At 39.7% G+C, this 26433-nt stretch overlaps 1 protein-coding gene across 5 annotated transcripts in view; it reads right to left on the bottom strand.

The window, feature by feature from the left end:
• The window catches only part of LOC105488979 (glutamate metabotropic receptor 1), a 425749-nt gene that overhangs the window by 82770 nt on the left and 316546 nt on the right, over window positions 1–26433 (bottom strand). For all 5 annotated transcript variants that reach the window (XM_011753528.3, XM_011753529.3, XM_071096567.1 and 2 more), the window contains 2 exons: window positions 5387–5633; window positions 141–309 (listed from right to left, as the gene is read on the bottom strand). In XM_011753528.3, the coding sequence (XP_011751830.2) occupies window positions 141–309; window positions 5387–5633 (416 nt within the window). The remainder of the gene's footprint in view (window positions 1–140; window positions 310–5386; window positions 5634–26433) is intronic.

Here is a 26433-nt window from a genome sequence, read left to right as displayed (position 1 = left end):
AAACTCAAGAGCCAAAACTGTAAGTGTGGCACACCCTTTCTTGACAGTCATGTTTTTAAAATTGTCTGTGTTGTTCTTTACTAATGTCCAGGCAGCCGACCACCTCACAGATAGCATGCAAGAATGCATTTGTGGCTTACCTTAATCTGGCCTTTTAAGCAAGGCTCACTGCACACAGACCGCACCATTCCACTCTTGTTCATCTGGATTTTGTAATCATCAATGTTCAGCACTCCTTCATGCCAGGTTCCAACGTGAACATAGTCATAGCGATTAGCTTCAGTGTACTGCAGATTCATGATATCATACCTACAAAGAGCACAACGTGCATGTCTTATAGAATATAGACATAATGTAGAAAACAAAGGAAGTTGGGAAGTAGATAATAATGGAAATAAGAAAACAGCTAGAATCATCTTACATCAGCTACTGCCAATATTTTAGTTTATTTCTTATGTTTCTTCTGATTATCCCAAATATGTATATTCCATTCTTCAATCTCTGTGTATCATCCATATTCACTAAAATATAAATTACTCTTGTACTTTTCTCTCTGCTTATCCTCCAAAAAATAATGTTATGTTTGCTAAGTTGATCATGTCCTTCAAATTATTGTTTACTAAGTTATTCTTTGAATAAGTATCAATAAGAACATTAATTTTTTATTTGATTACTTTAACCCAAATTTCTTTTTCACATTCAATTGTCATTTTCATTACACTGTATTAAAAGGGGTGAGTTTTATCAAGTCTGGAACCTTTTTTAAGGTGCTAAGAGAGCAAGAAATCTGAGAAAGGGATCTTTAATTAATAAGGATGTTGAGGATTTAATGTCTTGTGCACTGACATTTAAACTAATCTCTTCCCTGATTAGGATAAACATTTTTGAAACCAAATAACTGGTATCAGTTATTGCAGTTATTTGAAATTCCGGAACACTACACAACGGCAAAACCGACACTTACAACTCTTCACTATAGTAATCATTTCACTATATACATACAGTATATCAAAACATCATGTTATACAGCACACACCATATATATATATGATATAGGACATTCTCCGATACAATCTAAAGAACACAAGATCTAACATCGGAATGTACAAGCTGGTCTCTTTTCTAACATTTTAACAGTAGATTATACTACTTAGGAATGCCACTAAACTCTTTAAGCCTCATGTGATTCTTGTAGAGATTTATTAAGATAGGCATGTACAAAACTACTTTATAATCTGGACAAATGCGTATGTCCTATGATCGAAATGCTTATGTTCACCCCCTTCCATTCATATGCTGAAAATCCTAACCCCCAAGGTGATGGTATTAGGAGGAGGGGCCTTCAGGAGGTGATTAGGCCATGAGGACAAAGTCCTCATGAATGAGATTAGTAAAAGCAGCCTTAAAAAGCTTTCTTGCCCCTTCCACCACACAAGGAAACAATTAGAAGGCGCCATCTGTGAACCAGAAAGCAGGCCCTCACTAGACACCAAATCTGTTGGTGCCTTGTTCTTGGACTTTCCAGCCTCCAGGACTGTGAGCAATAAATTTCTGTTATTTGTGAACCATGCAGTTTATGATATTTTGCTATAGCATCCCAAATGAAGAAAGACAATCTATAAGGCAATAGCATGATTTCATTCCTATTTCTATTACTATTAATGTCCTAAAATACTCTGGTTATTTTCATTACTACATGAATACTAGAGAACAACTTTGTACTGGCATAATCATTTATGTCTCAGTCATGGGAACTCCAGCATTCTTACATCTCCTTTCCATGTTGCTGTTCACTCTATAATTAATGCTGCAGTTTCCCAAAGCTGCATGCTTGGTTGCTCCTTACTAGTTTTGCAAAGTGGGTTTCTTTTCTGCAGTACCTATGCAAAGTGCTCATCCTCCTGGAGTAGAAGATGAGTCACGAACTCTTGCTCTTTGTGCTTGACTGAAGGAAATGGCAATTAATCAACACATACTCTTCTTCATCAGCTCTCTTCATCCCTCTCCCATCTCACACAACCCTGCCTAATCCCTCCTGCAATTATTTCTCTCTAAACTGACTCATGCTCACAATCCCTCTCAGCCTACCACTCCAGGAGGCTACAGCCAATCAAACTAAGTTGGCATCTGAAACCTATTGGCTGTATCTAGCCTAGACTTGTATTATTATTATTATTATTATTATTAGTAGTAGTAGTAGTAGTAGTATTTTATCTAAACAAGGAATGTCAGTTGATTGTCTCTTCTGCCTGTTCTTAATGTGCAAATGCATTCTGTCACCCACAGGGTAGCTAATGGCTTCTCCACCTCCAGATTCTTGCAATTTCTACAAATAGTTGTCCCCTAAAAGAAAAGGGTACTCTGGGAAAGTAAAGAAAGCTCTCCTTTGCCAGGTAAACGAAATGCACTTAGAATGAGAAGAGAGAATGGTACACCCAGAGCACATTATTCATCTCTTTGCTGTGTGGACTTTTGACTAATAGAGAGTTATTATCCCTCAGTTGCTAGACGTACCAGAAAGTTCTTTAGAGTATCTTTCTGAGTGATAGCCAAGTGAGAATTAACTGTGGGCTGCTGGCTCACACTCATCCTGTTGATCAATGACACTAATCTACACCTCTGATATCTTTCCATTTTAAATTCATTAGAGCTATGGAACCTGTTGTACTGTTGTGAGTGCTTGATGTGAGTAATTTCCATTTTCATTTCCAGGAATTTTTGTGTTTTATTTCAGATTACATTATTACAGCTTCTCACATACTCACAAAGAAGGTTTCGCTACAATGCTGACTCTAGAATGTCTTTTTCCTTTAAATCGGTTTCCAAAGACTTTATTTTAGCTTCCTCATTTGCTTTTTCATAACAGAAATCAGTTCACACTTCATTAGCATTTAGAAACAAAAAAAAATTCACAATATTTTGGTATAAAACACATTTTTTTAAAAAAGTCCTAAAAGCTGGGAAAAAATCTTTTGAAAAATATCAAGGAAAAATTACTGACTTCGTTTTAAAAAGCCTTCCTCATACTGCGTGTATTACTGAACACCGCCTTTTCTTTTGACCCCAGGGTTCCTTCCAGGCATGTTGGTCTTTATTTTGGAATTTTTTATGCTATAAATTACATATTCACAACATCCTCTCAATGCATTCAGTTTACGTTGTGTGATGATTAACTGAAGTAATTATAAGCGGGACCAAAAGCATGAGCACTAGTATGACAGGAGGAGGACGTACAGGGAGATTTTCGAAACAGAAATTGAAAACGGATTATGCTAACCAATTGCAAGCAAAAGGATATGATCCCTAAGAAAAGACCCAGGGGAAGGCTTAAGTAAGATCTGAATATTTAATTAAAGACGGAGAAGAAACAAGCTAAAATTATGCACCTACATTTTAGATAACTTGTAAAGAGAGAGGAGTAAACTTGAATTTATGAAGTATCAAAAATGCATCTGGCCTTGTGCTAGGCACATTGTATGCTATCTTTGGGAATCATTGAAGGAAGGTTTACATTCTAATTCTGACCCCTTATTGAGCCTAGTGTCCAGTGGAACACAGGATGAAAGAGGGTTTACAGAGGCAGGTAGTCAATGTTCTGAATCTCAGACCCACTTGTTGCTCCTGGTACCACTTCCTCGAAGCTTTTCACATGCCCAATTCCTGAATCATTCCATCTACCCCACTTGCATTCCAGTCAAAATCTGTTCCCACCTAACTAGCAGCTTGGAAGAAATCTGATAAATTGATCATTTTAATTGCTGACAATGACTAATATCATTTATCCTTCCTAGAGCTGTCAGATTTTAACAGGGAGAATCCAGTTAGGTCTCACAAGGTACTCCGTAAGTGCAGGACTTCAAGCTGACAATAAAGAGATACATGGAGGCTTATTTAGGGTCAAACAGTCCCTTACAGTACTTCTGAAATGACATTAAGAAGGTTGCCAAGGTCGGGCATAGTGGCTTACACATGTAATCCCAGCACTTTGGGAGGCCAAGGTAGATGGATCACTTGAGGTCAGAAGTTCAAGATCGGCCTGGCCAACATGGTGAAACCCCATCTCTACTAAAAATACAAAACAATTAACCAGGCATGGTAGCACACACCTGTAGTCATAGCTACTTGGGAGGCTGAGGTAGGGGAATCACTTGAACCCCGGGGGTCAGAAATTGCAGTGAGCCGAGACTGCGCCACTGCACTCCAGCCTGGGCAACAGAGTGAGACTCTTTCTCAAAACACAAAAAGAAGATTGCCAACCATGTTGCTAATTTTAGGATCTGCTAAAAGGCAGTGTGATGTTGCCTGATTAGAAGCCTCAGAGTGAGAGCACTTGCCTCCACAGCTTGCAATCTGTGGACATTAGGTGAGTTCCTTAGTTTCTCTGATACCCAGTTTTATTATCTGTAAAAGAAAGACAATGATCCACCTACAGCAATGAAGATTACATGATTCGATGTTCCACTTGAACACAGCATATGCTTTTCTAAAAAGCTCTAAGTCTGGGACATCATACACTGAAAGGTGACAGGGCCTATAAGGCCCTGGGCTTGCTGAGTGGCAGCCAAGCTGAGGGCCTTTTTCCTTCCTCCTGAAGGTGTTAATTCTTCTGCCATTCTGATTATGCCTTTCCTAGGAAATTGCGTATGAATGAACACAACTATTCTTGATACTAACAAAATTTCCTATGTACCAATTATGCTTGAGCAACTGGTAGTATCAAAACAAGTATTGCAGAGCAGACTGTATGTAAAATGGCTTGGAGAGGATTTTGTGCATATACCTTGGTTTACTTTTCATCTGCTTTTTGTTTGATTAATTCTTTAAAAGTCATAGGGACTCGATTCCAAAAAGAAAGTTGTTTCCTTTCTTGCTCCACGAGATATGTTAGCAGAAACATAAGTTAGCCTGAGGGGAAGGGAGACACATGCAGGACCTAGTTCTCTTTGCATATTGAGCTCTTTAACCAGGTGTAATAGTCAAAATATTTCATAACCGGAATGGTATATAGTTAATCAATCAGAAAGACGCTGGCCCGGTACTGGCAAGGTCTGAGAGGTTTCTGTTGGCCAAGTGTACTTTCTTTAGTTTCCTGGGCTTGCAGGGAGGTCCCAAGCATTCTGGAAAAAGGGTTAAGTGATAGCTGAGTAAGGGGGTGGCACCAGTAGAATACTGGGTATCGGGTGTTGAAAAAGAAGTATTTTAATATTTTAAAAAGTAGTGTGGTCTTTGGTAATTTCATCTGATATTATCCCTGGACTTTTTGCTACCTAGTTGTATCTATCCTCATGACACCCAGAAACCATGGAACCAGATGAAGCCATAGTTGCCATCTGTCTGGCACAGGAAGGCTCACAAGGTTATTTAGATTCATTACTGAAAAGATTACCTTCCAGGAGCATCTCCTTTCTCATCAAACCACACTTCCTCTCCAGATACGCCGATGAATGAGGACTTGATGAGGAAGTCCAGGAGCTTGCTGCCGTCGATGGGCTTCATGGCATCGCAGAGGCCCACGTGGCCAGGGCAGAGGGCATGGTGCATGTTCTGCAGCCCATGTGCCATGGCATAGATGGCATTGATGACAAACCCCATCTTACTGTCCTGGACATAGTTTTCTTCTAAGCTTTCATTGCCTGTAACAATAAAAATACATCACTACCAAGGTCACAATAATAAAGACTAGGCTTCTAGGTTTAATTCTCAAATGCTTTTAGGGGTTCTCAGAGTAAGGGAATGAGCAATGACACTGGCAGAAGCCAAGCCCACCTGTGCAAGCTTTGTACTTGTGGCTAGCTCTAGTGGATTCCACCTGCAAATAGTTTATTCAGTTTTATTCTCTCTATTCAATAATGGTTTTGTGAGATATAAAACAAATTCCAGAGGGGTGAAAATAAAGGACTTTCAAATATTGTAAAGAAATCCTGAAGGAGTAACGGAAATAACTCTTATTCCCCCTTTGTTTACAGGAATTTATATTAAAAATCTCCTATATCATGGTATTAAAAAAACATTTTTTATTCCTTTATGACAATCCACAGTTTACAGAAATTCAGTTTATGCATTATCTAAACCATGGTATTTTCTTTTGGTGATTCCACTATTTTTTTTCATTTCCAGGGCCACAAAACTCCAGAGTTAGAATTGGTCAGTATGAATCTCTTCTTATAAATGGTTGATGGGACAGAAATATTTAAATCAGATTTGCTAATTATTGGAAACTCAGGTAAAATATTTCTTGATGAAAGAGTCACACTACACATTAATTTTAGCCTTTAGATTTTACCTGTGAATTTCAAAAAGCCTGCAATCAATTCTACCTATGTCACAGGTGATCAAAAATCCCCTACTGCCAAGCAGATTCACAAGAATGGTGTTGTATTAGATATAAGCTCCATATTGGAAGTCTAGACTTCAGGACACATATATGGATGAGAAATTTGGGGACCAACTGGGTTTGCTGAAATAAAGATAGCAGGTTAGGAAAACAAAAAATATATTTGGGAAACATCACTGGCATAATTCAGAGACTTTAGTTGGTTCCTGAAATTTGCTTCTCTCTGCAGTGAACTTTTCCTCCCTCATTTGACTGACAGTGGGGGGTCGATGTGATGTGTGCTTGAAGTACTAGAAGGTGGGGAAGTCAGCAATTTAGCTGCATATGGGGTTGAGAACAACATGGGGCTCCTCACACTCCCTGCTGGCTGCCCTCTTTGTTGCAACCTAAATAGGTCACTGGACACTAAGGTTCCCAGGCTAAGACTAGCAGAGGAATATTTAGGAAGTTAGACAGTTTGAGTCTTTAGAAGAAACGGTAAAGAGTTTTGACTTTGATGTCGAACTTGGGATGAAAATGGACATTTTTAAAGAGTTCTATTTAAAGGCCTATCTATTTAGATGTAGTCAAAAGCTTGAAAAAGATTTACTTATATCTACCCTGAGAGTGAGATATAAAATACCCAGGCTAGGTTAAAGGGGAAGAAGATTAGATTTTAATCCATTTTTGAGCTTTTCATGATAGGACATTGTTAAAAGTGTAATTTGCTAAAGCAATATTTTCCTGATTGGAAGGAAATTTTCCAAGTGGAAATGAGGAGTCAGAAAGACAGGAAGGGCATTTTAAAATCAAACCACACAAAATAAGTATAAAAAGTTATATAAGAAAGAAAGCAAATTTGTGCCATCTGCCTGGTAACTCTGAAGCAAGCCCTTATAGGCTCGTCCAGAAGACCAAATGCTAAATATTAAAGCTACTAGAATCAGAGAAATTGCCAAGAGTTAAAGAAAAAAAGGAAAAAAGAAAGAAAGACAAAAACTGAGTGGCAAAATAACCTTCAAGACAGCAGTCCCTTAAAGGGTCCTGGTCAATACTAAAACCATCATCCAAAGTGGAGTCATTACAGCCAACACCAGGATCAAACTGTAGAAAAATATCAGAAGAAACACACAACGTTCTTTACCAAATGAAAACTCATCTGTTAGGGACAAGACTTATGGACACTGAGTTTGCTCTTCCTGTTTTTTATAACTACTATTTAAGATTTATTTTACAGCCTGTAATCCCAGCACTTTGGGAGGCCGAGACGGGAGGATCACGAGGTCAGGAGATCGAGACCATCCTGGCTAACACGGTGAAACCCCGTCTCTACTAAAAAGTACAAAAAACTAGCTGGGCGAGGTGGCGGGCGCCTGTAGTCCCAGCTACTCGGGAGGCTGAGGCAGGAGAACGGTGTAAACCCGGGAGGCAGAGCTTGCAGTGAGCGGAGATTGCGCCACTGCACTCCAGCCTGGGCGACAGAGCGAGACTCCGTCTCAAAAAAAAAAAAAAAAAAAGATTTATTTTACATAGATAAAAAATTATGTTGGTGTCCCCAGTACAAATTTCTTAAGCCAGTGCCAGTGGTTGTCTAGTGGATACTTCATTCATCAGTACTGAGACAGGAACTGTTCCTGTATATCTGTGAGACCAGCGTTTTCCTTTTGATCCTCATTTAGGGTGATCATATAACTTATGACTTGGGTCATTTTTTAGAGTGAAAGTTAGTGTTGACAATAATTATTTTGAGAACACAGGTGTAAAGGCAAACCAGGCAAATTGTGTCATCTCTCTTAAGCCAGGTGCCTTCTAACTGTGTCTTATCTTCTGAGGTTATTATGGGTAAAATTAATGTACAAATATGTATGTATAGACACACATAAACATAAGTACATAGATGTATACATATGTGTATACAAACAATAGTCAGTAGAATGTTATTATTTTTTAACTAATTTCACACTTATCTAATTTTTAAAAGATTTGTTTGACAAATATTTATTCATACCTATGCTATATCTGGCACTGCTTTTGTCAATGGGGTATTATGTAGACAAAACATACAGGAATATCTGATGTCACAGGACTTAAATTCTTGTAAAACGCTACAGAAAATGTTTTTAAATTAACATGACTAAGAAAAATATGTAATAATTACAATCAAATCAGTGTTACATAAAAACATAAAAGAGAACAGGAAAGAAAAAGTGGGTATGTTGAGACAGTATCATGTTGATCGGTTACAGTCGACCTCACCAAAAAGAGGACCATTGAGTGAATAATGGAAGAAGAATAGGGAGTGAATCAGGCAAATATCTGGGCAAGAGCATTTAAAGTAAAGGCAATAGCTTCATGTCTACAATAATAATAACACGGCCGGGCACGGTGGCTCACGCCTGTAATCCCAGCACTTTGGGAGGCCGAGGCGGGTGGATCACAAGGTCAGGAGATCGAGACCATCCTGGCTAATGCAGTGAAACCCCGTCTCTACTAAAAGCACACACACAAAAAGAAAAGAAAATAGAAAAGAAAAAAGAAAAGAAAAGAAAAGAAGAAAAGAAAAGAAAAAAATTCGCCGGGCGTGGTGGCGGGTGCCTGTAGTCCCAGCTACTCCGGAAGCTGGGGCAGGAGAATGGCGTAAACCCAAGAGGCGGAGCTTGCAGTGAGCTGAGATCGCGCCACCACACTCCAGCCTGGGCGACAGAGCGAGCCTCCATAGTAATAATAATAATAATAATAATAATAGCTACCACTTCTTAAGTGTTCGTTATATACAATACGTAATAAATGAGCTATAATGCTTACCATAATCCTGCCAACTAAACATTAGTCTCACTATTTTACAGGTGAGGAAAGCATGTGGTATAATTTGGATCCAAATGCCTCCTCAGTCCTTGTTCTTCCTGTCACACTTAGTGGCAACGCAGGGGCAGGTATAGAAATCTACAGAGGAGACACTTTTCTGGTGACAGAGGACAGGGCATCCTTCGGTGCCCTGGCATCATTGTCAAGCCTGGTTTAGGACTTCTTTCTGGATCATTCCAGATGTGCACAGCTCTCTCTCTGACTGCAAGTACTGGCACCCAATCTACCAATAGCAAACGATGACAAAGAAGCCCATTCTGTCAGCGCCATATAGAGAGGAGGGGAGCTAGATACATGCTTCCGCGGAATATTTGCAATGTAATAGCTCACACCCCTTTCCAAAATAGACACAAAGTTTGTGTGTTTGTGTCCATCTGAAGTGAGTACCTGTGCTCTCTTACTCTGCCAGTTCCCTGGCTCTGTACACCCAAGGGGGTCCTACTGTCAGGAAGAACTCTCTTCAGCTACTACCTCAGTCTCAGCCCTGCTGGCTCCAAGTCTAATAAACTAGCATGCAGGGACATGTGACATAAAGTTGGAAAGTCATGTGGCTTTTACAGGGCCATTTCCTTTACCACAGCAACCGTCCAGATAATGTTGTAAGGGTCTGTTATTGAACAAACAAAATCTACTATAGGATGCCCTGTCCTCTAAAGATCCTATATTTTCATGGCTAGTGAATAGAGAATTGTAAACCAATAACATTGTCACTTGGTGGGAAGGTGAAAACACTTTGGTTTCCTGGGGTTTAGTGCCTTTTCATAACACTTGTCTCAGAGTTATTAGTGAGAAGGAGATTTTATGAATCATTTTCTGTGGTACGTTAACTATTTGGACCACTAGGATTCATTAAACCATTACTTTTTGTAATATGTTAAATGGAACCAAATAATTGCAGTTGGCTCTGTTTATTTACTTTCAAAAGAATACCTGCCTAACTGCTTCACAGCGGGTTATGAAAATAACTGCCTTGGTTCTAAATAGTAATCGTGTTCTTATTGTGAAAGCTCAACAAAGACTATAAACTGCTACCTGAGTGCAGCAGCACACAGGCTCTCCATGGGGACAGGAACAGAAAAGGTAGCCTCTGAAAACAGGACATTTATGGTGACTGGGAGAAGGGTCAGCAACTCTATCTGCTGTCATTTAGGATGGTTTTTCAGCAGAGTGGTGAGGCGGAAAGAACTCTGGACGAGGCACATGAGCAGCTGGGATTAGATACAGTTCTGCTATATCATATCAACAATGTATTTCTGACTGAGCGCCGCGGCTCACGCCTGTAATCGCAACAGTTTGGGAGGCCAAGATGGGTGGATCACCCGAGGTCAGCAGTTCAACACCAGACTGGCCAACATGGTGAATCCCCACCTCTACTAAAAATACAAAAAATCAGCCAGGCATGGTGGCAGGCACCTGCAATCCCACCTACCCGAGAGGCTGAGGCAGAATTGCTTGAACCCATGAGGCAGAGGTTGCAGTGAGACAAGACTGTGGCACTGCACTCCAGCCTGGGCATCAAGAGAGGAGCTCCCTCTCCAAACAAAAAACAAAAAAAACAAAACAAAAACAAAATAATGTATTTCCAAAAAGCCATGAAGGTTGGACAAGGGTCTTGACCTCCTTAGGCCTCAGTTTCCTAATATATAAAATAATAAAATAATGAAGGGGTCATATTTTTCTGTGGAACAGAAATGGATAACATAAATGGATGAGATTATCTTCCTGAAGATCTCTTCCCCCTCTAAAGTTTTATAGTTTGTTCCTCCAATTCCACATTTATTGGTACTTAGCAAAGCCATTCACACCACTGTGTGAAATAGGTTCTATTATCACCATTTCGCAAAAGGGAAGACTAAAGGGCAAAGCTAAGTCTGGGTGGGGAGGGACACCCTCCTTTCCCTTCACAAAGGGAAACAGACTATCGCCTTTGTAAACAGACTCACATTAATTTCTGAGCTTCTCTTACCTACTAGGAAGAGAGAAGTGTTTCTACTTATTGGTGGATTAGAAAAAAACAAAAACAAATAGAAGGTATGTTCAGCTCAGTCTTTCCTCTTATTTGGAACCAGGCAGTTGACTCGAAGATTCGGATTGGCTCTTCATCCTTCGGTAAATGTGGACTGTAGTTGTCCAGCCGTATCAGTGACTGGACAGGTTAATCTATCTAGTTTGGGGATCAAGTACTCAAAAGTCTATTGTGGGCACATATCAAAACCATGTCCCCGATCCAGTTTTGTCTTTAGTTTATCAGTTAGTTTTGTTTTTCATTGAAGTATAAATCACATATAGTAAAGGGCAGAAATCTTTACAGGTCAAAAAGCTTTTTACATATGTACACATTAATGTAACTGCTGCCCAGGTCATGGTATGGAGCATTTCTAGAAGAAAGTGTTCATTTATTTAGTTTTCTTAATTTATCTCAGCAATTTTTTCATTTATTTTTCAGTGTGTAGGCTCTATGTGTTTGATTTTTCTGATGCTACTATAATTGGCATACTTTTATTTTTTAATTGTTTGTTGCTAGTATACAGGAATACTGTTGATATTTGCATACTAACTTTGAATCCTGCAAGCTGCTAAATGTACTTATTAATTCTAATTTTTTATAAATTTCTTTGAATGTTCTATGTACACTCACAAGTCTATTCCTAGGTCTACTTCTTATTCGGATCTAAATTTGGGAAGGAAATACATTGACTGGCCCACTAACATCTCAGAGGTCCTGAGTTCAAGGTCACAGACTTAGTTAGCAAGGACAGATGAGGAATTCGTATGGAGGCACTCCCTGTTAGGTAGCACTGTGCACGCATGCAGCAGCCCTACCCAACTAGTGGAGCAGTCCCATTACAGACAGCAGGACATTCGTTAGCAAAAATCATTAGCTTAATTAATGTTTGTTCTGAGTTCTTAGTAATATTGTGCCCGTTTGAATGTTCAGAATTAAGAAATATTGAAAGAATGTTTAGCTCAATAAAGTACCTTTGTTGATGCCTGTTTGATTTCGTTAATGCAACCCCATCACTATGCACGTAGGTCCAGTGGTACCTTTCCAAATCTAAATTATTGGCATTAACTTCAAATTAAAGAACAGACACCACAAGCATGATTCTATCTCCTCGTAAAGCAAGGAAGCATTTGGGGAAACAATGGTAAACGTGACTCCCCCTGGAGAAAATACTCTTCTGATTTTTCGACATTTGTAGCTCTCCACTGCTTATTTTTGCCTGACAGAATTATATATTCAATGCTTAATTTGATACAATCTCAATTCCGATCAAAATAGAAAGGGCTGTAATTATTTTATATTGTTAAAATATCGAGCAAAGAAAATGAAGTTCATATTCCTTTAAATTGCCTGATTCTTAGATTTACTGAAAGAAGATTAATCAGGTCATTTTTTAAATGATGACCTCAAAGGGATAAAGTGCCCTCAATTTTGTTTGAAGGCCTGGCTGCTAAAATTTCTTTATGCTCTTCCAGAGAGAATTTGAGATAAGATTCAGAACTGTCTAGCCTTGCCTGTGCCCAAGTCTAGGACCTGGGAATTGTTTCTTCTGACACTATATTTTACTCTTGCCTTAAAGGGTTATCTTTGATCACATCATAGGAAAATATAACAAATCCATTATTTTCTATTCAGTTTATTAAAATGTAAATTAACTTCTATGTAGGATAGAAGAGAAGAAAGAAAAGCTCATTTAATCAAGCACATGTTATCATCACTGTTATTATTAGTTGAATTTCTATTGCTTAACCCCACCTGGGCTTTACATGTGCAAACAATACAGACACTTTTCTAAATGCATCCTTCCAATCTATTGTTAAAACAGAAATTTCTCATGTGCGTGACACATAAACAGCAGGCTCTTTGCAAATTGACAACAATGTATGGTAGATCTTGAATCTCTGAAAATACAATTGCATTTAGCTGATTCATATTTCAAAAAATTATGGTGTATCTGGAAAACAAATAAGGGCAATCACAAGAGTGTTAAAGTGATGCCAAGGATCAGTCAGTAACAGTTGAATTGTGGGGTTCTTTGTTTCTTTAAGAGAGAAAACAAGGGCTGCTTGCTGTGTGCCTTCGCTGTTATTATTGATCTGGCTCAAAACAGTGTTGTGGAGTTATAAACCACTCCCCCTGAAGTAACTAATCTTTGCAGGCTTGCAGGAGGCATTTGGCAGGTAATCATAGAGACAGAGTATGCTACAGAGAGCTGACTGCTTTAGCCAGTGTGGGAAGTTAGACTGTTGTAAGAATCCATCAGGAACCAATTCCTTACTCAACAACCTGCTGGGTCAGAATCCTTGCCAAGCCTATTCCTCTTGGCCTCTCCCACACTCTAAGAAGGCAGATCCATGCTGATAGTACCACCTCTACTTATTTATGGGTGACAGGAAGGATGCTTTCCTTTAGATATGTAAGGAAGCTTCAAAGTTTATGCCATTATGGACAAGCAATGGTATGTCCTTTCTGAGTATCTCTATTTTCATGCTGCAGTGATTTAGGCTGAGCTAATAACACAAAGGGAATAATACAGAGTGAAATACAAGAGCTGTTGTAAAAACTCTACTTATTTCTGGCCTGTTTCATTCTAACGTAACATCTTCTGGTAACCAATACAAGGTCTTGCTTATTACAAAAACAAAACCATAAATGTTATATGGCATTAACATTATAAATCCACTTTTATGATTGACTCCTGATGAACGCAACAAAATACCTATAACTTGACAAAATGTTGCACTTAAAAAGTTTATTTTAGGACATATTACAGAGTATCCTTCAGCCATTTTCCTGAAATTAATATGCCAAGTAGATGAAATGGAAGCATGGAACAGAAGCTGCCATGTTCTGAACAGACTTTGTGATTTAAATATAGACCATAAGGTTTACTACTGTATCAGCAACACATGGGAATAAGATATACTGTGGATTTTTGGCTGGGCTTGGGGGCTTATGCCTGTAATCGCAGCACTTTGGGAGGCCGAGGTGGGTGGATCACCTGAGGTCAGGAGTTTGAGACCAGCCTGACCAACAAGGAGAAACCCTGTCTCTACTAAAAATACAAAATTTGCTGGGCATGGTGGTGCATGCCTGTAATCCCAGCTACTAGGGAGGCTGAGGCAGGAGAATCACTTGAACCTGGGAGGTGGAGGTTGTGGTGAGTCGATATCATGACATTGCACTTCAGCCTGGGCAACAAGAGTAAAACTCCATCACAAAAGAAAAAAAAAAGAAAAGAAAAAAGAAAAAGATACACTGTGGATTTTTGTTTAAGGTTCATTTCTTCAGGGCACTATTAGTTGGTACTTTATGTAGACTTATCAACCCAGTTAAATGATGACACTCTGTCCCAGTGTTTTAATTGTGAAGATTTCTTGAATGTTACCTTTTATGTGGTGTCTCCCAATAGCATCTCTTCAAAGAGTCAAATTTAGAATTCCTAAGGACCTAATAAAAACTCATGGCTAGTGAAACTTTAGTCAATATCTATCCCAGAATTTAGGAAGATTAATGTTGTCAAGAGCACACAGGCAAGGAGGTCGCAGTAACATCTGTTGATAAAACAAATGTAGGGTCCAGACTTCATGCAAATCTATTTGGATATGTCAGCCACTCTGCTCAGGTTGTAAAGGGCATATTTACAGAAACAAGAATGACAAATACAGATTCTACAATAAAAAGGATCACCTTGAGAGGTCACAGTCTGAGCAAAATCTATTAAAATTACACTCAGGAATGAAGTATCAGCACTGCACTATAGATAGTAAAGTTGTCTCTCATGGGGTATGTGTTAATAATTTTCAAATAGCTACACATACATATACGAAGACTGAACAAATAAATGAACAGCAGGTGTTAGAAGCCAGCATTTTATCACTGTTGGGTTGGGAGGTTACAAATAAGCAAAAGGAGAAAGCTAGAATAAACCATGTGGTACAGAAAAAGGGTTGTTGCAAACATCAGCATGAATTTAAATTTTGTTTGGTATATAAACTGATAAACTTATAGAGAAATGATTACAGATACATGTTTACATGTGGTCTGGCATACATATATTACCTAGTTCTTTTCACGGAATCAACAACACTCCGATAGCAGTAAGCACACCCAATGCCCAGATCTTGGTTTCTAATACAATTCTTCAATAAAAGGGATCAGGACTTTTTGGAGAAAAAGAATCATGTGTGGTGCAGGTGAAGGAAATATACAAGATAAGTCTAGAGCGCTTTGTAGGGCCAGAAAGTGAAGAAGTGCTCAAAAAACAAAACAATGGAGGCCAGGCACCATGGCTCATGCCTGTAATTCCAGCACTTTGGGAGGCTGAGGTGGGCAGATCACTTGAGGTCAGGAGTTTGAGACCAGCCTGGCCAACATGGTGAAACTCTGTCTCTACTAAAAGTACAAAAAATAGCCAGAAATCACTTGAATCTGGGAGGGAGGCAGAGGATGCAGTGAGCCGAGATTGTGCCACTGCACTCCAGCCTGGGCAACAGAGAAAGACTCCATCTAAAATAATAATAATAATAATAACAATAAATAAAAACAACAACAATAACAATTTAAAAAATGGAGATATGTCAAAGGGACACAAGAGCCAACTGAAAGACTGCCAACCATCAGAGCCAGAAAAAATCGAGTAACAAAATAAAAAGGATGATAGCGGATTATAATCCAGTGTATAAAATAAATACCCATGCTGATATAAATAAATGATTAAGTAAAAAACAAATGAAAGGCCGGGCGCGGTGGCTCAAGCCTGTAATTCCAGCACTTTGGGAGGCCGAGACGGGCGGATCATGAGGTCAGGAAATCGAGACCATCCTGGCTAACACGGTGAAACCCCGTCTCTACTAAAAAAATACAAAAAATTAGCTGGGCGTAGTGGCGGGCACCTGAAGTCCCAGCTACTCGGGAGGCTGAGGCAGGAGAATGGCGTAAACCCGGGAGGCGGAGCTTGCAGCGAGCTGAGATCCGGCCACTGCACTCCAGTCTGGGTGGCAGAGCGAGACTCCGTCTCAAAAAAAAAAAAAAAAAAAAAAAGAGAGAGAGAGAGAGAAGAGACAAATCTGTACAGGAGAATTTCAAATAATTTATGTAGATACTCTGTTCTCAACAAGTTGAAACATAAGTCCCCATTCTTTAAGTGGGTCGTACACTGAGTGACTAGCATTCAAAGAGCATAGCATTTTTTTTTTTTTAATAGGCATAAAAAGTAAGTTTATGGTAAGTCTGGTAAACACCACCTTAGCCGAGTGATCAGTGTTAACATCATCAGTGATAAATTGATCATATATACTTGAGAATGCCACTTTATCTTTTGGCCTTCCTCTCCCTAATCCCAACTGAACTATGAGAAATAAGCTAGCCACAGTCAAACTTAGGGACATTCTGCAAAATACCTCACCAGTACCTCTACAAACTCTCAAAGATATCAAAAACAAGGAAAGGTTGAGGACTGTCACAGCCCAGGGAAGCCTAAGGAAACAAGGAAAATAAATGAAATGTGATGTCCTGGATAGAATTCTGGGAGAGAAAAAGGAAAAAAAAAAAAAAAAAAGATGAAATCTGAAAAAAATAGAGTTTAGTTAATAATAATGCATTAATGTTGGTTCATTAACTATGACAAATGTTATGTGGCAATATAGGATATTAATAATAGGGAAAGCTAGATGTGGGATATAAAACAACTCTGTGCTATCTTGGCAAATTTTCTTTAATAGTATTCTAAAATGCAAATGTTAGTTTTAAAAATATGTCCAAGAACTAGTCTAACATCTGACCCAGTATCAGGTAATAAGTGATAATGTGATTAAATGCTTGCTCTGTGATAGGAGCTCCATTAGGTGCTATACATGTGCCATTCTATTCATTTCACAAAGACTTATGAAATGGGTGATAGGACTAACCTCAACTTATCGATGAACAATCTAAAGACTAGTGTGTCAAATAATTTGTCCAAGATCACACAGCAGGATGTGGATGTGGCAGTCACTAAATTAACACCCAGCCTGCCTGACTCTGCAACTCTCACTCTTAAGTATGAGGTACTTCTGTCTCTTGCTTAGTTACTGTCCAGGAGTAACATTACACTCAGCAAGCTAATGAGAAGATGTGATATTTGTTGCAATATTAACAAATGTTTGTGTGTGCAAAATAAAATTTGTCCCTGATTGCAGACCATATATAATCTATAAAGAGACCTTCCACAACATTGTATCACATGTAATGTTGCTGTGATTTATTTCACACGAATGATGTTAATATAGAGACAGAATTTTTGCATAGCTCTTTATATAGATGCTTTGTTCATCACTGCATAGAGAAGGTTAAAAATCAACAGGCAAAACTAATTTGGAAAGACGCTCACCACTAAAAGTCAGGATTATAGATTCTACAACCCTCAGACCAACACAGCCACAATAAACTATTAACTGATTCCCTAAGGTTTTGTCTGAGTTCCCAGACTGTTACGTGGTCACTTCTTCTGAACATAATCGTTGTCCATGCACTTAAAAAGCTTCAAGTGCGCCTTCTCTTCTAGGGGTAAATACACAAAAACGGTTAACTAAGACTCTAATTAAATGAGCGGCCCTTGAGGCAGGCATACAGTCATGGTTGTTGATATTAGTTTAGAGCCCAAATAATAATAACAACCTTTAAAGAAGCTCTAAGGTGCCACAAGGAATTATCTCAGAGAAGCAGCGCCTACGCCTACAAGGCTTCTCATTAAGGCTGGCTGCACCATTGGGGTTAGGTCTTTGCAAACAGACCTTGCACAAGCTTACCAAAACACACTCATCAGAAATGTGATTGAGGAACATATGGAGTTTAGCATCTCTGGGCCAATATTTCTGTTGACTGTGGAACTTTTTTAGTGCTTTGGGGAACTTGGCTTTCTAGAAAGTCACGTGTTATTCCCTTTTTGGATGATGTCTTCATCATGGGATTCAGTCCTACCAAAATACTAATTGGGCAACATATCAAGATTCTCCCTGATGGTTTCTAGTTATTTTGAGATGAGAATACATGAGACAAACACAAATGTGGTCAGGTGCTTATTTGTCTACACTTTTTCCATGTTCGTTTTTGTGCCAAAAGTAGATTATTTTCTAATATTACAAGAAAAACGTCTTCAACTAGAGCTTGGAATTTAGATGAAATAGGAGTGGTCCCTCTACGCCCTCAATGTATGTATTTGATTCTCAAAACCGCATAAACAAGGAACCAATTCTAGAGAGAAGGAGGGAGACAGAAATCTTAACATACTACTAACCACTTGGTTTGTCTAACCAAAACCAAGAAAACAGAAAAAATAGACCATAGTTAGTTATACATAACCAAGGCTAGATGGAAGGAATGAGCAATGGATACCTTTACCTCAACATAAAGGAAGAAGTCTGGACTAACGTACGAGATTTACACCAAAGCCTGTGTTAGTCGAGGACGGTCCTGGTTCTGGGTACAAAATGCAGTGGTAGTACAGCAGAACTCTCTCACCATGTGTGTGCATGCACGTGGGTTTGCACATGCTTCGGGCTGAATACTAGAATGTGTGCATTCAGAGGACCCTACTATTTTGGGGCCTGTTGTTTTGTAGCATCTTCTAACTGAACTGAACACTGAAAGAGGCAACCTTTTCAATAAGAGGACATGCTAAGCTGCGAGTGAGGTTAGAAATGTGGCTTTGGGGCTGGGCATGGTGGCTCATGCCTGTAATTCCAGCACTTTGGGAGGCTGAGGCAGGCAGATCACAAGGTCAAGAGTTCAAGACCAGCCTGGCCAACATAGTGAAACCCCGTCTCTACCAAATAAACAAAAATTAGCTGGGTGTAGTGGCGCATGCCTATAGTCCCAGCTGTGTGGGAGGCTGAGGCAGGAGAATCCCTTGAACCCAGGAGGTGGAGGTTGTAGTGAGCTAATATTGGCCACTGCACTCCAGCTTGGGCAATAGAGTGAGACTTCATCTCAAAAAAAAAAAAAAAAAGAAAAAGAAAAAGAAATGTGGCTTTGGTTCCATGCTCTTATTTCTCTCATCCAAGTACTAACCAGACCTGACTCTGTCTAGCTTCTGAGATCAGATGAGATCAGGAGCGTTCAGGGTGGTATGGCCCCTGCACTAATTTCTTACACAGCTAGACACAAAAACAAAAATGCAGCAGCAGAGATTACTATGGCCTTCAACAAGGGACAAGAAAGTCATTGCAGAGACTAGTTTGCTGAAAAATGGGCACTAGTACCAAGATAGGTGTATTAATTCTATATATGCTCAGAAATAGTTAAGAAAGAAAAGCCAGGGAAAAGATTGATCAGTATGATACTGCCTCACTAATTAAATATGACAGATTCTTCTATGGGCTAAGTCAACAGGAAAACCATTAACAGAAGCTTCTCTAAGTACAAACCTGGCATTGATTTTTCAGTAGTGTCCCCTGAAAGCTCACAGAATCTAAAGTGAAGGCAGAAATGATTTCCTTTTGCCTCAACAACTGCTGAGTCATAGTCACCAGGTATGTCTGCAAATGCTAATGTAAACTGAAACAGCATACAAAATTCCTTGCTGGATTGTTTTCAGACTGTATTCATCAAGGAGGAAAAGCCTGTTTTGTGTGCCAAGGGATGTTGCAGTTTAGTGGGTTTCCATGGTCCCTGGCTTCCCGCAGTGGAATGTTATGGTGGTACAAGTTATAGCAGCCCAGTGTAGCTTATGATGTTAAGGGAAAGGATAGCTGAGGGCTAGTGTGCTGACAGAAATGCAGCACAACACTTCCCCTATTCCTGCCGCCAACTGCAAAACCTTCTTCGTATCGTCAGAGGAGACTTTGATATCAGCACACTTTGCTTATTTTCATGCAGTAATAAGTTATTTAGACAATTGTCTTTCATATTATCTCAATTATTCTCAGAGTGAATGACTTACAACTCTGCAATAGGATGATGATCTAAGTGAAGCATGATTATTATTGATGGTGACAATACATTTAAGAATATTTAAAAGAAAACCCGATATGATGACTATAAGGTATCACTCAAGATTATTGAATAAAAGCTGTAATACAAAATGAGGTGTCTATTTAGTATATTAGTCAAATTCAGAGCTCTTAATGTCTGTGGAAATAAAATAAGCTGTGTATAAATGGAAAAAATGAAAGGGAAAAGTTCAGATTATTATTTTAGTTTGATACAGTGAGATGTTCTTCAAGTCCCTTAAATGTAGAAAAAAAATTATGTTCCATGTTAAGGTTGTGAATTGAGTTTGGGTGGAAGGGAATCGTTGAATGCTCATGTCCATTCAGTTCTTTGGTGGGATGAAAATGTCAGCACCTGATATAATAGGAATTTTTACTTGCTTTTAGAATAAAATTAAAATGAGAATGCCAGTTCATCCTTTGAAGTTATTCAAGAGAATAAGAATTTAATACCGCAGTGATTGCATTTCCACTTGGAAAAGTGCCTACTTAGCTGTTCATGGAGTATGTTTCATATGTTTAACTCTGTGCTATTTGTATATAATAGAGTCAAGCTTTGTGGGTCCAACTATAAGGACACGGATTTAAGAAAGGCTGCAGTCAGTGTGGCATCCCAGGGAAGATTTGTGGGGGAGGCTGGGCATAAGATGGCTATTAAGCAAGAATAAGACACAGAGTAGAGAAGAGAAGAAGGGGGAAGGGGCTGCTAAGTAACAATGGAACTGATAGTGGTGCAAACAGAGTGTGGAGGGGGCAGGGCAGATCCAATCCTTTGTGAACTTGGTTAATAAAGAGCTACTCTGGGCTTCTATAACTTGTACCACCATAACGTTCCACTGCAGGAAGCCAGGGAATAACAACAGATAGTTGTTGAACGTTAACAAATCAGAGGGCTTTAGATTTGAAGCAATAAGTCAAAAGGAGCCCCTATAGACTTTCAGCATAGACAGACTCAGTAGATTATCATTTCTTTGAAGGTCTTATCTGCTAGATGATGTTCAGTACACAGTGACTATTTTAAACATACATAAGCTCACAAGTCCTACTCTAAGCCATAGACATGCATGAGGCCCTGAGAAGGATGTGTGAACTGTAGAGGCAAAGAAAGCAACGTTAACACTCTTTGATTAGCTGCGGCTTGGACCCCAAACCAAATTCAGAATTCAAACAGGATAAGATAGACCACATAGAGGACTTGTTGGAGCTGAGCTTGTTAGATGCCAGTAACTTCAACCCTGCTCCGTCTTTTCCATGCCAGTCTTAGGAACTTTTGAGCTTGGATTATATCACCATGGAAAAAGCCAATTCATAGCATACCTGACATAGCCCAGTAAAATGGAGCCATTATAGTTCATGTAAAAATATATTAGCATTTATCTAATATTTGACCTGTTGGAGATTAGGAATATTGGAAGTTTTTATTTTTCCTGTTTGCACACAAATATTTCTAGCATTGCATAACATGATCATTTCCTTGGTATGAATCATTTGCAGTAAACTTGTTCAATCAAGATGTTTCTTTAGACTCTTGATCCATATTGGAAAATTGCCCTCCAGGAAAAATTGTACAATGTATTTTACCATTAGCTGCATATCTGAGCGCCCATTTTACCACATCCTGACCAGCAGTAGATACTATCATTTTGTAAAATATATGCCAGTTTGACAAGTGCAAAATTATTCTTTTTGTTTTCTTTAGTTACTAGGGGAAGTAAACCATTTTCTTTTGGGGGAATTGTATATTCCTGTTTGTGACCTCATTATTTTAAAATTATAATGATAACATTTATTGTAATATTTTTAAGTTGTTATAATTTTTTCACTTTTGTTAATTTCCTGTAAATAAACACAAAATTTGCGTCTGATTCACCAAGTACATCATTGTGCTGTATCTTTAGAAGAGAGATTTCCTGGCAGGGAAGAAGCTGGAAGCAGCGTTTTTGAATGTCTGCCATAGCACACAGACCCTAAATTTCATGAAAAGGCCAAGTCATGTGCAGGCAGCAATCCCAGAGACTAGGAAGCTGGCTTAATATCCCTATCCCTTACTTTCCATATATGGCTTAGTTCCTTTGTTTACACTGTCCAAAGAACATTTTAGGAATATCTTCCTCAAGTGATTTGATTGAAACATTTAATTTCATTATTAGTTGGCCAAATATGAAACATTTGACAGCCTCTTGTGATTTTCCAATTTTTTAAAAAAAATTAAAAGTGAAAAAGTATTACAAAGAAACAGGCACAGAGAAGTAAAAGCATTCCTGAATTCGTATGGATTATCTCCAGGCAGAACCTGGGACATGAGAGAGACTGGAAGAGGCTGGGTCTGGGCAGTGGGCTGCCAGGTTCTGCTGCAGAAGAGTAGTCCTGAAGCAGAAACTTACCCAAGGAGTACTGCCTGGACTGCTGTACTGCACATCTCCAGAGGGCACCATCCACAGAGAACATGATGATAATGGTGTCCTTGGAGCTCTGCAGTGTGGAAGCCCTTCCCGAAACCAGGAAGAGGGACAGGCATATAAGTTCAGCAAGAAAGGGAAAACCCAGGGTGGGACCTTGGAAACAGGCAGTAAAGGAAAAGTCATGCATACACCAGTAACCCAGAGAGGGCAACCTTTCAATGGACAGGCCCCAGGGCAGGACATCACTCTTTAGGAAAAGCATTATTCAGAACAAGTTTTTACTTAGTGGTGGTATCATAGAAGCTACCAAGAAAGGGACTCAGGCACAAAAATATACAGAGTCAGGTACTGGAACTGGGTTCAAGGTGGGACTGTGTCTCAGCATCAAATCAGAAGAGTTGCCAATACTGGAGAAAGGGAAAAGCAAGGAGGTCAAGGCTAGGAGCAAAGGTGACCTTTGGTGAGTGTAGAGATGGAGCTGATACTTTTGGTGACCAGCCTAGATCACCTTATCAACTAGAACACTCACAGCACAGTTGATGGAGTGTTGCTAAAAGCAACCCACAGCTGGCATCTTCTGTACAGAATTGCTCTCAGACGAACAGGAAATGCGTCATCAGGAAGACTCTGTTCCCCCATTCTTTGCCCCATGCCAGAACTCAACCAATGACTGACACTGGAGTTCAAAAGGTTGGACCCCTTGTTAACTCTCAGTCAATCTGTGTTTCAGAGGATTCCCTGGAATCAGATTGCAGCTTCTCTCCAACTGAGACATTGCTTAACTTACTCCCCAGTCCTAGCCTACTTCCTTCCTCTCCTCTTGACAGCACACCTCAACAAATCATTTGCAGAGGAATCTCTGCCTCTGGCTCTGCTTCTTGAGAACTCAATTCAAGAAAGAATGGATGACCTAGATTCTACTACACCATAATGCTCAGGCTCAAGATACTAACACTCTTTCCAACTCTCCCACTCCACATCCAAACTGCTTGTGAGATATATTAGTCCATTCTTAAGCTGCTACAGAGACATACCCAAGACTAGGTAATTTGTACAGAAGAAGAGGTTTGATGGATTTACAGTTCCACATGGCTAAGGAGGCCTCACAATCATGGCAGAAGGTGAAGGAGGAGCAAAGGCATATCTTACACGGACATAGGCAAGAGAGCATGTGCAGAGGAACTGCCCTTTGCAAAACCATCAGATCTCCCGAGGCTTCTTCACTATCACCAGAACAACATGGGAAAAATCTGCCCCCATGATTCAATTACCTCCCACCGGGTCTCTTCCTGGACACATGGGGATTATGGGAGCTACAATTCAGGATGAAATTTGGGTGGGGACACAGCCAAACCATATCATGAGGTATTTAAAAAATTATAAGCATTGTACTCTTTTAATGTATCTGTTAAAATGGAGATTTCTGGGCTCGTCATAGACCTACACATAAAATAATCACCATTTTGGGGGCCCTGGGAAAGTTTCTTGAACTTTAAAGATTAAAAATGATGTTCTAGGACTTGGAGTAGGAAGAAGTTATTGATGGAAATCAAGTGGGTGGGCAAAGAAAGAGAAAAAGAGAACAGGAGCTGGGATTGATGGCTGAAGCAGAAGTTGAGACTGAATGTGTATTTAGCAGGATGTGATATAAATAAGACACATCTCAATAGTGAACGCAGCTTTCCTAGGGAGGCACTCAGAGCACAAAGAAACCTCCTAGAGTTTTATGTGGCCTTTGCTAATTTGTGTCACTTCATTGACCCTTAGGGTCCCTATTTATAAATGGGTACAGTGAGGTCTTCCACATTAACAACTCATTTGCATGTTATGTAGATGACTGAAACAATGCGTTAGGTACTTTGTGTTAGGCAGGGATCTAGACCCGACATGGTGGCGCCACTCCGCGTAGCAGGCCCTTTGTTCGAGCAGGCCCTTTGTTCGAGACTTCCCTTCCTCTTTGGACACACCCTCAGACTTACATACATCAGAGGTTCCGGCTGGGCAACGACACTCCCCCATGACCTGCAGCTCACCTGCATTCCACAAGTTCGTAAACAGCAGTTTCGGTTAACAGTTTCCAAAGACCCCTTCCTCGTGACCCTTACTCAACTCCTGCCCTAGTAGTTTCAAGACCCCCCAGGCCCTGTTTGCACAACCGGCTTCCCTACTTCTCAGGCTATAAGAAGCCCCTACCCTCCTCCCTCAGCGCGACTTCCTCGGCCTGCACCTTTGGACTGAGGAACCTTGCCCCGAGTCCTAATAAAGGCTATTCTCACCACCATTTGCCTTGTGTCTTCATTCCCGGTTTGGCTCCAGCCTCAGTTTATCTTTACACTTTGAACCAGCTGGAAGAAACAGCATTACATAAATACAAATTATAACACCATTAATACCTCCCTGGCTGAGTTTCAAAGCCACAGCCAAGTTTTGAAGCCTTACAATATTCATGAAGATATAATTAAGTTCAAGAGGCTGCAGATTTCATTTATAAGATGTCAGTCAATGGGAAGGCTTTCTAATCTGATATCTAAATTGCTCTTAACTGTAAGCAGATAGCACCTATAACACCCCTGCAACTGGAGAGTCATATTTGCTTTAAAAGCAAGACCCCCATAATGCATAATTTTTTCTCATTAAATTTTGGCTAAACTTCAAAGGGAAAAAAATTCCAATAAAGAGAAATTCTTTACACAGGAATCCACGTGACTATGAGGTCTCATCATATATCACCAAGACCATGAAATGCTCTTGGACTGAGAGAAAATGAGGTTGTCAAGACAAAGGTCTCAAGCTTATGGTGATTTATTAGTGGGAAATAAGGCATCCTGGAACACAAAGGGCATATGAAGTTGCAAATAATGATCCATCAGGTGCTTTCCTCCCCACCTATCCACTCCATTACAGTAAGCACACTTTCTCTGCAACTCTTCAAAACCTGGCCAGACATAAGCTGGTGGGAAGCCTGTATGGAGAAAATACATTGGATTTGCATTCTGCTCTTAGTTTATTCATACTGACCAATACAACTTTCAGTAACAAATTCTGAGGACAGAATGGAGAACCATATGTATGAATGAGGATCACAGGGGCAATTTTCTAAATATCGTATGAGGAAATGTACATGGTGTTTTTGTTCTGTGCCCATGCAGAAGACCATTTTTAGTTGGCCAAATGTGTAGAAGCATTTGATGGCTTCTTAAGATTTTCGGATTTTTTTTTAATTAACAGAGGAAAAGTATTAGAAGGAAACAGGCACAGAGAAGTAAAAGCATTCCTGACATCATATAGTTTGTCTTCAGGAAGAACCCGAGACATGAGAGAGACTGGAAGAGGATGGGTCTAGGCAGTGGGCTGCCAGGTTCTGCTGTGGATGTCTGGTCCAGAGGCAGAAACTTTTACCCAAGGAGTACTTTCTGGACTGCACATCTCCAGTGGATGTCATTAACAAAGAACATGATGATGATGGTGCCCTTGGAGTTCTGCAGTGTGGAAGCCCTTCCTGAAACTAGGAACAGGGACAGGCAAATAAGTTCAGCAAGAAAAGGAGAACCCAGGTTGGGACACTGGAAACAGGAAGCACTGGAACAGTCATGCAGACAGCAGCAACCTGAGGGTACCCAGAGTGGGCATCCTTTCAGTGGGCAGGTCCCAGGGTGGGACTTCATTTATTTTCCTTATTATTTACTAAACTCCTTTTTTTTTTTTTTTTTCCAGATTTCATCATTTTTTGTTCCTTTTTCTGTCCCAGAATTCTACCCAGGATATCACACTTCATTTATTTTCCTTGTTTCTTTAGGCTTCTCTGGGCTGTGACAGGTCATAAACCTTTCTGGGTCCAGGTTTTTCATCTTGTAAAATAAGAAAGGATTATCTAGCTAA

Source organism: Macaca nemestrina, chromosome 5 (genome assembly GCF_043159975.1).
Source record: "Macaca nemestrina isolate mMacNem1 chromosome 5, mMacNem.hap1, whole genome shotgun sequence".
Taxonomy (NCBI): Eukaryota; Metazoa; Chordata; class Mammalia; order Primates; family Cercopithecidae; genus Macaca; species Macaca nemestrina.
The sequence above is the reverse complement of the archived record's forward strand: the minus strand, read 5'-3'. Positions and strand labels throughout refer to the sequence as shown.